This window comes from Papaver somniferum, unplaced genomic scaffold (genome assembly GCF_003573695.1).
Source record: "Papaver somniferum cultivar HN1 unplaced genomic scaffold, ASM357369v1 unplaced-scaffold_107, whole genome shotgun sequence".
In the NCBI taxonomy this organism is placed as follows: Eukaryota; Viridiplantae; Streptophyta; class Magnoliopsida; order Ranunculales; family Papaveraceae; genus Papaver; species Papaver somniferum.
In genome coordinates this window covers 2,974,170-2,988,521 of record NW_020619603.1, presented here as the reverse complement: position 1 = coordinate 2,988,521, position 14,352 = coordinate 2,974,170, and the positions used below count along the sequence as shown (strand labels likewise).

Genomic DNA, 14,352 nt, shown 5'->3' with positions numbered 1-14,352 from the left:
GGAGAAGATAACAACATTAAAACAAAACAGAAGAAAGAAACCTAGCTAGTCTAAAAAAGAAAACAAAAATTTCATCACACTTCTTGTACTTTTCTTGAACTCATCCTTGTTTGATTTGAGATCAGAACTTTATTACAAATTTTTTGTTTTGTACCTCCCTGAACTATAAATGCAAAGATAGGTCAAGTTTCTGTTCCTTATCCTTATCGGTACCATTAATAATCTTCATTTGTTGATCATGCTGATCAAGATTTTCTTTAATATTCAGCAACGATAGATGAGATGATGAACTAGAATTATTAGTAGTAGTAACAGAAGACGATTCTCCATTGCTGTACCCATTTTGTCTTAAAGTCTTTTGCCAATTCAAGAAGCTCTGGTCATCAGCTTGATGACGATAAGACCAAATACCATGGTGATTACCTGCAGTACTAGCACCACCACCAGCAGGTCCACCAGCACGATAGATTCCATAATCAAACTTAGGTGCCCCATGTGATCCAAACCCATCAGAGAATAATTGCTGATGATGATTATTATTAGAAAATTGATGATTAAGATTTGCTGCATGAGGAGTTGTTATATATCTTGACGAACTAAGATGATTATAATGATGATTAGCAAAGATTAATGGAGGATGTGAAGAAGCAGCAGCTAAACTACACAGTCTATATTCAGAAGCTCTCTGTGCTTTTCTTGCTGCGGTTCTTTCCTTTTTGTGAGCGTTTTGATGTCCTCCTAGTGCTTGTGAACTGTAAAACTTTCTTGAACAAAATAGACATGGGAATACCCTATTTGCTCCTCCATCATTTGACTGATCCATAATATTATTGTTGTTATCTTCACGATGAAGTCTTGAATTCCCTATTTCCTCTTCACCACCCATCTCTGCAAGAAAAAGAACACTTCAGAAAATGAATGAATCAATCCACAAACGTTTTCTACTAAGTACTTAATTTACTAACCCTTTATAATTTGAATTTGATGACGACGATGATTCAATTCGTTGACCTTTAACAAAAGCAATCAAAGAAGATATAGAGTTTTTGAAATTATTAAACAGAGATGGAGAGAGTTGAGTTGAAGTAGCTTTCGAAATGAGCTTTTGAAGAGATTAGTAACTGTAAGTATAATAATAAATGTGTAGTAGGGTTTGAAAATCTGTCTTCCTTCCTTATTCAAAAGACGTTTTGCATGCCAGTAAGAGGAGATGGGGAGTGATTGATTTGTTGGATAATTATGATTATGATCAGAGAGAAAAAGAGGGATAGTAGTTACCCTAGTAGTTTTAGTTTGAAAATGAAAATGAAAATGGTATCTTCTTCCTTCTTCTAACTTCTTTAAATTCTTGAGTTTTTTTGTTATGTGTATGTGTTGTGTCTGACTATGCATCTGACAGACTGAGTGACATTTATCGGTTTCATATGGGCACTTGGTTTCCTTTTGCAGACGTTTTGTTTTCTCTTTTCTTCTTCTACCAGTAACTTTTTCTTTTTTCAACTGTATTTATAACCTGTTCTAAAACACTCCCTATATTAATAGACTTTTAAGCAAAAGATTCAAATTTCAAACTTAATCATCTCCACTAATCTAGTTATTATCGAGTTGTGTTCCTTGATTGACTATCTAGTCTATCCCTCCCTTTTTTTTAGAGAAAGTGATTTCCGGACCTAAAATTTAGACAGAAGCAAGCAAGGCCTAATTAATCTTGCGGCATTGAGCGTATCCGGTTATTCATTCACTGGACTACAAATACATGCTTATCGACTTAAATTCTAAAAATCGTTAAACAAAAAAAAAATTACAACCCCCACAAGGTGTGGACCCGCTGGACTGCATATGTAGGGCCGAAAAAGGGGTTTAACATGGACAAACCTGTTGCAAGGCAGACAGACTTTGTTTAGTAAGCAAGATGGTGGTGATCAGAGGCGAACAGATCAGATGAGATCATATCAGATCAGATTTCGTCATCTTTGGATACATTGTTGGGATTTGCGAACTCCAAAGTAACTAGTTATTCACTCAATAAACTACATTGGCTAATGTACTTACTTCAGAGAACTTGATGACACTTGACCTGACTTTTTAACCTTCTTTGTCTTCCACGTGTCAATCGACGAACGGTAGATCAGAGGTTGATTATACACGTGTCTTACAAACAGAGTGGTTGTTGGAATGAAGACTTTGGTTTTATTAAGCCAATGAGATGATGTATACACTTGCAGAAATCAAGTGCATGCATAATGCCCATAGATAAGCCAATTAAAAGAAGAGGGAGGAGCTTCCAACTTGGATTTACATTATTTATGACTCCCTTTCTCTCTGTGTGTCTTTAGTTAGTTTAGCTGTTTTGGGTGGTTTGATGGGTTGGTTGGTGTTTAAATGGGGTTCGTCACTTTTGTTTTAATTCCTGTTGGTTGAATTCTGTTTCTGTTGTTGTTGTTGTTACCAATGCATTCTATCTATCTCATGCTCATGGCTCTCGGTCTGACTTCTGTGTTAATGTGACAGAAAGTAAAGGAGTGTTATTTAAGAGAGTTATGGGACTTCAGACTGCAAAAAAAAAAATCTGCAAATTTTACCTCTTCTATCTATCCATATCCACCGCCAATCCATGCAAGTTGCTGGTATCTTACTTTCTTTCCTTTTCCCTCGCTTACTTCCTCAGCATGCACTGAATTTAGCTTCATGACTAAGGGTATGTAGAATATAGTCTAGACAGTAGCATCTATTCCTGTCTATGTGATTCTGGGGCCGGACTACCAATTATAATATATCATTGCCACTTGCCAGGATTTATTTTATACGAGGCACACGGGCTATTTCACATTGTGATCAACTGTGTGTTTCCACTGTTACTTGTTACTCCCTCCGTCCTAAATTATTAGTCCGCTTTGACTAAGTCAAGATATTAAGGAGACTGAAGGAGTGTACAAAATTACCCCTATTGAATGCTATGTTATTACCAAAATTAAAAAGATTATATGGATTATTGAGTATGTAAGAAGAATACATATTAAATAATTTTATTATTTATAGAAATATTTAAATCGAAATTGCTATGTTAACAGCTTAATCTAACAGCTGAATGACCGCATATTGATGTGGCACCAAGTGGCAATACGAGAAAGTTTATTTGTCATCCACGTAACCTCTATTATTTCTCTTTTGATTCCTCTCTTCTCTTCGTCTTCCGGTTACAAAATCACCGTAACAAAATCAAACCACCATGGCATTCACAGGGTTTAACTACCAATAAACGAAGTACGCAAGGTTTTGAAGTCTGGTGATACCAACTGGTAGTTTTCCAGTTAGATTATTATCTCCTAAATTAAGATATCTAAGAGAAGAAAGTTCGCATACGGAACAAGGTAGAGATCCTTGGACGTAATAGGAGGAGGCAATTAAGATCCACCAATAATGGGGTGTTTGAAATGTTAGAGAGACATCGGATCATCATCATCTAAATAGTTGGAAAAGTCATGGGTTGTAGAGATGTCTTCGGATTTAAAATTTAAGCATGATCGTACTTATCATCACGATTGGTTTGAAATTTCTTATGAAATCTTCCATTAAAAAACATTAGAATTTCTAATCAGCAAAGAACAATACGTTTGATCTTAGATCTGGTTTCTAAATCAATCAAATTATTCCAAGAGTATATAATGGCTTCTCAGATTCGGGGGAGGATAAAAAAGAATCTTTGAGAAAACAAGATGTAAAAATTTATCTCAATTTGTTCGTTGTCTGATTTAATGACGTGGTTGAGACGAATAACCACTTATTTTGCCACTTCAGCTACCACGTCACATTTAGTTGTTAACTAGTTGTTACTCAGCTGATCACCTAGCAAGGTTGTATTTAAATAGAAGATAAAACTATAAATCTTTATGGATTGATTTAGTCGATTTGTTTCATATTTAGAAAGATATCATTAAAGACTATTATATTTAAAAATAATTTTACGGATTGATTTAAAAGATTTGTTTCCTATTCAGGAAGATAACATTAAATATTATGGATTGGTTATATTTAAAAAGAAATAGTTTTGCGCCCGTGTGTTGCACGGGTTCAGCCTATTTGAGCCAAATTGATAAGTCTGCGGCGGAAAGAAAAAAGTATTTTAAGAGCATATAACTTTTTTTTTAAATCATATAAAATTCTTTGGTTCCAAATAGAATAACTTCACGGGAAACAAATAAATTATGTTTATAATTATAAAACAAAAAATATATATATATATTTTTAAAAATCATATTGCAATGACATAAGAAAAATTAATCGTAAAATATCCATAATCTAAAATATCCTCAGAAAAAACAAATAAAGAACAATTGTGAAAATTCTTTAGAAAAGAATTTCATTCATCTGTAATTTCTTAAAGTAGTAATGGTCGTATATCATCCATTATTTAACTGTATTACTCTTCAAAGTAAGGAGAAGGATTACCCTTACAAAATAAAATAAAATAAAAAAGAAGTTATTACCATCACAATTACATATGTTCGTCCGATAATTACATATGTTCGTTCTATAATATTCATTAAGACTTTTAGCTTGATTGAGAAAATCCATTCGAGAAGAAGAAAAATCGGTCTGGTATATATAATATAAATAGAAAAATATCTATCATGATATCATCCTTCTTCTTTGGTTGAGAAACTATTGGACCTTATCCTAATGCAAATTCCATATAATTCTCATATTCGGTCAGTACCTGCATGCTTATTTCTTACCGTGGCTTTTGCAACTTATCTTCATTGTCCATCCTGCTAAAATATTGACCAATAATTATGGTTTCAGCCTGAAGTCAAACCAATTATACACTAAATAAGAGGGTACATCTATAAGAATAAAAAACAGAGGAAGAAGGAGAAGAAAATCCAATGAAGTGCAAACCTCATACTACCCAACTGCCTTTTCTGCTTGTGTTTTACGCCTAAGAGCTGCTTCCGTGTTTTTTAATTGTCGATCTAATTCAAAAAAATTCTGCATGGTTAACTAAATTGATGATTTTTCTCCAATACACTAAAATTACTCACTTTTTGGTGGTCCAGGATTGCCGTGCGGTTAAGGTACTCATAACTCAAGTTGTATAATAACAGAGATGTCTTTCTTCAATGCTCCATGGAATGGCTCGCTGACGTGAAGTGAAAGACATTTCCTTCTTATGTTAGAGTTCATCATCTGATGCTGGCTCTTCCTCTTACACGAAATCAGCATCCTCATTTATTTACTTTCATCTTGAGATCTTGGTATTATCCCTGCCCTTTGAGGAGCCACGCTGCAATTCTTCATCATGTTGGTCATTAACTGGCCCAGCCTTAAATAATATATACAATCAGAAGGATAATTAAGCGGCCACATAATGTTGTACTTAATACTTCAATAATATATAAAATCAGTTTCACCTGGCAGGTAGAGATAAAGACTTGAATTTGCAATAACAACATTTTGCGGCTGAATTTTCAATGGCCACATTGCTTTCCAATACAAATAAATCAGACTAATCCCGTTCCTTTTGGTATTGAGAAACTAATTTTTATACTAATAAAATTGAACATAAAAGATGAACCCCTCAGAGCATTCATACAACCAAAAACTAAAAAAAAAAAACAATATATAAATGCACAAATAGTTGAAAGCAAAATGAAAAATCTAAAAGAACTTAAACAATAATTTCGTTACAACAAAAATGTGCAACAGTCTCAGTACTTAATTTGACAAACCCAACTAATATTAAAAAAAGGCATACGTACTTCGGATCGACCCAGAATGAAATTCTATCTATATAACCCTAACTACTCAGCCATGGAACATAGTTCTATAAGTCATATATAGTTCAAGTATCTAGTTATAATCAATACTCTCGCCTAAAGATCCTTGTATAGACTACTTTTACAATTATTAGCTTGTCAATTGAGAGAGAAAGACAATATACATTGATGTGATGGAGTAAATTTGCTTTGTGAAACTGAAAGTAAGTGATGAAATGGATCAAACCTTAGAAGAAGGATGTGCTTTTGTTAATACCTGTTTTGATGTGTCAGCGACTCAAAAGGAAACCCTGTGACAACTGTCGTACTAAATAAAAAGCAAAAGAGACATGTAACAAAACAATTCAGGTCCAAGAAAAGACAGCAAATGAATAAGAGAAGAGCTACATGTCATCAACCATTTTGAATCACTAACTAACGGTATATTGCGATTGCATTTGGAACAAAAAATTTAAAAAAAAATGCATGAAAAGAGATGAGCAAGTGACCGAAATACTGGAGTCTTGAGTTATAGAGTAAAGACTCTAAAGAATGATTCACTAATCTAAAATAATTTTAAAAACAAAGTGATATTTCAAAATTTGACCTAAAACTTCTTCTGTCACTTCATTATAGATGCATTAATATGCTATCTCATGGCGCTGAGTAAACCTGGATACGAAATGGAAGTTAGATCCAATGATTCGAAGTGAACCATACACGTTCATAGCAGAGTTATGGAAACAACACATAGTCATTCTTAATCCCACAAATTCATGTTCATTTTAATTCGGCAAAATCCCGATTCCCATATATATAAATAAGAGGTGTATTGTATTACATCTCAAACTACAAATTGGATGAATGAAAGTAGAAAATTCATGAAGCTTTGTGTATGTTTGATCACTGGAATACCTTGATATATAATTCTTTCCAAAAGTGGAGCAAATGGCTATCACCAACGGCGCTGGGTCATTGTCTTATCGAATGGGTTCATTGCCCAAGTTGATTTGTAGAAGAAGCAATCTTTCAATTTGGAATCCCTAACATAGAAATTCATATGTTGGTTAGGGACTTGGTAGCATTTCTAGATATAGTAAACTAATGGTCATAATGATAGTAAAAACTGAATACCTGTCGTACATGGCTGGCCAACATGTCTCCCAAGCTACTTGGCATTTGCAGTGATTTATAAGATACCAACTAAACCTGCAATTAAAAATTCGAAAAATTCAGGCAACTCACGGGCACTTGCAGATAACTTTGATATGTGTTTTCTCGTACTGAAATCCTGTTTGACAAACATGCGCTGCTACACCTAATGGTCAAACCTTAGTTCTATCTGTAATTTGAATATGATGAGCTAAATTCAAAAATGAAACGGTGAATTATCCCATTCAGTAATAAAGAAACACGCAGTTCAGATGAGAAATTGAAACTGAAATTTAAAAATTCACCTGATTAATTAGACAATGTTTAAATGATATTTTTTTCAGTGCGCATTAAGCTATCATCTCAGTACCATCCAAAAACGAACTACATCGCATCCTAAGTCTGGTTAGGATTTTGGTCTACTACTGCTTACTCCTCTTTCTCTTCACCTCCTGCAATTATTCCATTACTCCATTACAGCAACAAAGAGTATTAATTTTTTAAAGGAGACTAATAATGCAAAAGTATAGTCATGTACCTAGGATTGAACTAAAATAAAATATTCCTCACCAGTTTGTACAAACGCATTTTGTGTACGATGTCAAGTACTGCCCAAAAATAACCCACCAGAAGGGCGGAAACATACTGGACTCCACAAATAAACCAAAATCGTCCTTACAGCTGCGCACAAAACATTTCAAAAACACACCCATGGCTGGTTGCATATATACAAAAACACTTTGTTAGAAATAGGTGTGATATACCTGCCAGTTATTTGGAAACAACTATCCTTCTTTTACACATGATACTTGCAATCTGGTCAGATAATTTTACATATGAAAACACAATGTCGCTCATTCTCTACTAATCCTACACCCATAAACACATATTTTTTTATAGAAGAAACAAACCATAATACTCGATAGCTTGTAACTGAAAACAACAATGTAAGACGTATCCCGATTAATCAAAAAAAATTAATTAATTAACCCACATATCCTGATTAATCAAAAAATAACAAAGTTCTCAATCCAACAAAACCAATAGGACTTCACCGTGTAAGCAAGAGGATCCACGTAACATCATTTGCGACACAAAAGATAAATAGAAAAGAGCTAAGTCTATAGGATTTGATAATTGAAACAGAGAGAGGAGAAGAGTAGGAATTCGTAAGGAGGCGGTAAATGATTACCTAACTATAATGTTCATTATTACAATAAATGTCAGCATCATCTCGCCAACAAAACGAAACTATGGATGATTTTCATTCCTCTACTCCTTTATGGTGGTCGTGCATTTCCGACTTTCACGGTTCCCACTCTCACCTGCAAAAATCACATCAATAAATTATTTTCTTCTTTAGTTGACTAATTACATCAAATCCATCGCTTGCAAATTGAAATCATGTGTATAACAGGGAAGAGAATAGAATCAATGGAGACGGCGACAAAAAGAGAATAGGAAAGAAAAATATTAAGGTTTTCGTTCAGGTTTTGCGAGTAGGTAAATGGAGACGCAACAAAAAGATAAAGAAGGGTTTTCATTGTGGTTCTGGTTTTGATCATTTATCCATTTGTTTTGCCGAAAATATTTCAAAATCCTTAAATCCTAATTGTCGGGGGCCAGAAGCTCTAGAATTCAAGCTTTTGGTCTAACTTTCAATGTGAGGCCAGTATTTCGGTCTCAAATTATATATACAATTTTATAATTATAAAAAATTAAAGGGTATATTTGAAAGTTTGACTAAAAAATACGACTATAAACAGAAACAGGCCAGAATTTTGGGACAGATGAAAATAAAATAGAGGACAGAAATTTTAGGACAGAGGGAGTAGTTATTACTATATTATTATTTTTGGGGACATTTCGGTACATTGCGGCTTCAATCAAACCCAAAGATGGAAGAAAAATATCCATCTGACTCCGGTTTTAGATCAAATCCCGAAATGAGGAACAAACACGTTCATAACTAAGGTAAATTTTATATAACAATGGAAACATATCTGGACATCCCCAAAATTTTCTACTTTCACATCCTTAAATGTCGGCCCGTAGCCCAATTTAGTTTACACAAAATTGGTCAATTAACCCAATAATGACAATTCCTGGGCGAAAAAGACATGTAAAATTTGATACTGTTCAAATGGACGAAAATGTAAAAATAGCTAGGATGTAACAGTTTCATCCTACCCATTTTCAAATATTCTTTTTTATTTTTAATTTACATCAGGATGCATCCAGTTTCATCCTCGCTCTTTTTTAAATTTAAGACAGGATGAATCCAGTTTCATTCTTGCTATTTTTTTGATGTCCATTTCACCCATATTAATTTTTACTCGTCCATTAGAACCATGTTTTAAAAATATTTGGACAAATGACCCATTTTCCGTTTAGTTTACTACGCGTGGTTGCTCTTACCACCATATTGGCAGTTATGTATTCCTTTTGGAAGGAAAGATTTCTACTTCTCCATTCGATCTTTGTATGTTCTTTTTCTCTTATCTCTTCTAATGAATATCTAAGTTTTGATCTGGAATAGTTTTCATGTCAACTGCATTGTTCCTTAATTCAGCGAATTAGTACAATCATTTAGTTAACTTACCCTGATTCTTGCGAGCCAAATGTTCAAGAGTAGCATATCTCCCTATTCTGTCAGAATTGAAGAATTATCTTCTGGCAATTTCATCAACACTTCAATGAAAAAGTTAGACCTATCATGGAAATCAATTTAGACATATACTTTACATAAATCAATCATTCTTCATCTCGACGGGTCAATCAGCTAGTAAGACACCAAAACCTTTTACTATCGGAAATATGTGTCCACAAAGATCGTATTGTGCAATGCATACTCTTACAATCAATACTTGGAAAAAAGGCAGACCACCATTCAAATAAAGCAACAATTTCGAAGATGAAGATATATTATTTCATGGTAATTGGATGGTGTTCCAAAAATGCCTTTCTAAGGAAACCCACATTCCCTCCTTTACGGCAAGACATCTTTAAAATACATAGAACATGTCAAGTATGCGTAAGTCAAGTCAACACTAGTTCAGATATTCTTGAAGGAGGAAGAGCAGGACCTTCATCATGTTCAGATCCATAAGAAACACAAACAATAGGTTTATTGCAGGCAACAATATGGGCATCATGAAAAAAACTCACCCAATCTCAACATAGAAAGTGAATGTGAAAGCTTAAAAAGAACCTAAATGGCAATCTATAGAAGTAAAACTATTTTGGAGGAAGCAGACAGACTGGTAAAATATTGTCAGAATTTCTTAGGATTTTATTTTATGTCCAAAAGGAGTAATGAAATACAAGACACGTTAGCAAAAGAAGAAGAAACAAATCGTGGTATTTTAGATTGGGATGTTATTCCCCCTTCATGTACTAATCACAAACTATTAATAGAAAAATCTAATATTAGGAGAAGAAATACATTTCTTCTCGGTATAAGATGGCTATACTAATGATGTAATTCGGGCCTCGGTCTTACTTAAGTTTTATTTATGAAATCTTATTTAAAAAAAAAAAACCAAGTCAACATTATTCAAGTGTTGACTTGACCTTTTTTATTTTTTTTTGAAGAATGCTATTTAATAAATTACTTGTGGACAATTACACAGGGTATATAATACCCCAAGACTCAACGGTTACATAAAGATTGGTAAGCCAAGAATCTACATCAACATAATCTTAGGGCATAAAAACAGTCTTCTGATTGGAGCTGCATTGGTGGGGGATGTTGTACAATCTTAATTTGGATTTTCAGCTAGAGGTGTTCGATGCAATTGATTGAAGTTGCTAGTTCTGCATTTGTATCTTGTTGTTGCGTTATTAGGGATATCAGTTCTAAGGTAATTAATCAAACCAAATTTATCTAATAAATTTCTTACAATGTTTTTACCCAGATTTCAAATTTATATTTATCCAGGATCGTAGTTTATATGTTTGTTTCAACTTTGGACCTTTGGTTTTGTTAAATAGTACCACATCGCCTAAGACAATCTAGGTCCCGTGCTTAGTAAGCCTCGGAGAATTCTAATCTTGCAAGCCTGTTTTCGAGATTAGTTACGTTTGAGGATTCCTGACACGTTTCACATTTATATGGTTGTTGCAACTTTGGTTTCACACAATTAAAGAGTCGGAGTGGGTTGTATATTTTAATAGGCGAAAGAAGTGAAGTCAATCAGTCTGTGAGACAAGCATGGGAAGCATAGACCTATCATGGTCATATCAATGTCTCTAACTCCATCTTTCATGGCCGTTCAATAAAAAAAGTTGGACAAAGAAAAATGCACAAGTTATGTCAAGAAATATTTAAAAGAACGCTGTGAGACGAGCATGTCAATCATGGCCATACCAGTGGCTCCAATTCGTTCTTTCATGTCGATAGATACTAAGAAAAAGCTGTCGACACATAAATATCCTCAGTTGAACATTCCTTGTAGTACTAGAAAAACAAAATCCTATGTAGAACAACCAAAGTTATCAACAAATAAAAATCTGGAGGCCACAACAATATATCCATCCGGAGATTTAGAATATCCAAAAAGCCAAAATAGCCACATCCCAGCATGGCTGCAATTTATTTTATTTTTTTTTTGTCAAACACATAATCTTCTGTGGTAGTATCATCTTCTTCTTCTTTTTTTCATGTCGGTTCATTTGAGATTAAAAACCATATATATATCCACAAAAAAATAGGCAGAAGAAGTGAAATTGGGGACAAGCATGTCAACCATGGGTGATGGGCTTATGATGTCCATTCAAGGTCTCTAGGAGATCCTGAAATGATCAAAGGCAACTAAAGTATGTGCTTTTTGAGAAATGGACATCCAGGAACAGAAATAAAAAAACGAAGTGGATCAACAAAAGTTTGAAACAACTTCAAAAAAAAAAAAAAAAAAAGTTTGAAAAAAAGTAGAAAAACCGTTAATCCAAGTTCGTCCTAGCTCTACCACCAGTTCACCTTATCTTAAAAATAAATAAATAAATAAATAAATAAAAATGGCCATACTCATACAACGAGGAAGGGGAAAAAAATATGATCCGATCAGATCCTGACCCTCAATCCGAGAGATTCACCATAAGCTAAAAAAAAGAGTAAAATGGATATATCTACGTTTTTTTTGAGATTAACAACGAAGACAGAATTTCTTTTGGACTCTATTACCGGGGCTTTAAGGTCAAGGGGTTTTGGGGGCTTTTTTGAGTTCTAACATCCTAATATGGATAGGGGAAACCTAACTAATAGTAAAAGTCAAATATACCCTTTTCAATAAACATATTATTAAAAAAATAAAATAGTAAATATACTCTTCTTCTTTTCATCGTAACGAAAATGATGATCATAATTTCATCGTGATGAAATTATTAAAAAAGCTTAAATCTATAATTCAAATTTCTTTCTTCTACTTCTTCTTCTTCTCCATCACATCGTGATTTTTCCACCATGATGAGAACATTGATCATAAGGAAAACCCAAAACTATTATTTTCTTTTTCTCCTTCCCATTCATAGATCATAATAAAGATGGTGATCATCATAAAAAGAAAAAACTAAGAAAACCCACCATTTATTTTTGCTTTCAAATGGTTAAAAAATATGATTCTGTTAAAAAAAAAAGAAGCTTCTGAAGGTGTTTACGGCTGGGTGTTCTTAGATTCCCAGCCGAAAGTAAATTTTTCGGCTTGGTTTTCCAACCGAAATTAGTTTTTCGTTTTCTTTTTTGTTTCCAGAACCAATTACGGCTAGGAAAACTCATCCGAAATTGTTGTTACGGCTGGGAAAACCCAGCCTTAACTGGTTCTAAAAAAAAAAAAATCAGAAAAATGATTTCGGCTAGGAGTTCTTATTTCCACTCCGTAAATAAAAAATACGGCTTGAAACACCATCATTTCCCAACCGTTTTTGCGTTCTACGGTTGGGTCCCAACCGAATAAGTTTCGGTTGCGGCTGGGTTTTCCCAACCGTAACTGGTTTTGAAAACTAAAAAAAATCGAAAAAACTGTCGGTTGGGAAACCAAGCCGAAATGAACTCTCGGCTGGGTCGACAAATTTTCCCGGCCGTAATCTTGATTCACGGTTGGGAATCTAAGAACTCCCAACCGTAAATACTTTCAGAATTTTTTTTTTACCCGCAATTCATCGAATTGGATTTTTTTAACCATTTAAAACAAAAATAAATGGTGGGTTTTTTTTAGTTTTTTCTTTCTATAATGATCATCATCTTTATCATGATCTATGAATGGGAAGGAGAAAGAGAAGATAATTGGGCCGACCGACCGGAGGGCCCGAAGGGCCCGTAGGGAGGGAGTCCCTTTTATAGCCACTTTTTTGTCAAATGAAACCTAACAAAAATGTTCAATTTGATAAAAAAGATTAGAAATTTCCATGTCCATGGTTACTTTTTCACTAGACAAAATTGTCCCTCCCTTTTAGTCCAATTACTATATCTACTTGTGTATCCTATCTTTTTAGGGCTATAATTGGAAAACAAACTTCAATATAACATATCTAAAAGTCCGTGCCTTGAAATTTACGAATTTCATATCGTTGGAAAGGTTATAAAAAAATCTACGCAATGAGTACAAAAAACAATATCAAATTTAAAGTTTTTACAAAAAGTTAGGAGGTATTTATCATTTTAGGCATAATTTTAGAAAATTAAATGTATGTTCATTATGCAAACCATCACAAAGGATACATAATACTTTATGTAGCCATATTTTGGTTTATGCATCAACTAATTTTCCTTTGCAACTAATAAAATGATGTACTCGCTTTGTTTCAAGAAAAGTGATACTTGCACTTTAGACACAATTCTCAAAAATTGAATGCATAGCCATTATGCAAACCACCACAAAGAATGTATAACACATCATGCAACCATATTTTGGTTTATGGATCGATTAATTTTCCGTTTTAGAAAAAATGATATTCTATCATTCTGTTTTAGGAAAAGTGATATTTTCACTCCGTTTCAGGAAAAGTGATACTTTCACTCCGTTTCAGGAAAAGTGATCACTTTTTCTAAAACGGGACAAAAGTAGTCATAAAAAACCCCATTTTCCGATTTTTTTTCGGTCGGCCCTTCCACCGTGGCAACGGGTGTACTAGTAGTTTTGGGTTTTTTTTGATGATCATCATCCTCATAATGATGAAATTATGCTCATCATCTTTTCACAATTTATGAATGAGAAGAAAAGGATAGGGGGAAGATAATAGATTTAGTTATTTTTTTATGATCTTCATCATGATCATCATCATGATTGTAAATGAGAAGGAGAAGGAGAAGAAGAAGATTATAGATTTAGGATTTTTTTTTTATGAATAGTGAAATTTAAGGGTATAATAGACATTAGGAATATGATGTGATAAGGGATAACCTCATTTGCTATTTCATGATCCTAAAAAGCCCCAGAAGACCATTGAC

General features: G+C 33.7%; 1 protein-coding gene across 1 annotated transcript; it reads right to left on the bottom strand.

Annotated features, from left to right (window-relative positions):
- Positions 1-163: 163 nt before the first annotated feature.
- Positions 164-886, bottom strand: LOC113327864 (zinc finger protein 3-like). Its single transcript, XM_026574986.1, has one exon. It carries the CDS (start codon positions 884-886, stop codon positions 164-166), a length of 723 nt encoding a protein of 240 aa, XP_026430771.1.
- Positions 887-14,352: the final 13,466 nt, after the last annotated feature.

Excerpts from the sequence above, each read along its gene's own strand:
- LOC113327864 (XM_026574986.1), bottom strand. The coding sequence starts at position 886 with ATGGGTGGTGAAGAGGAAATAGGGAATTCAAGACTTCATCGTGAAGAT.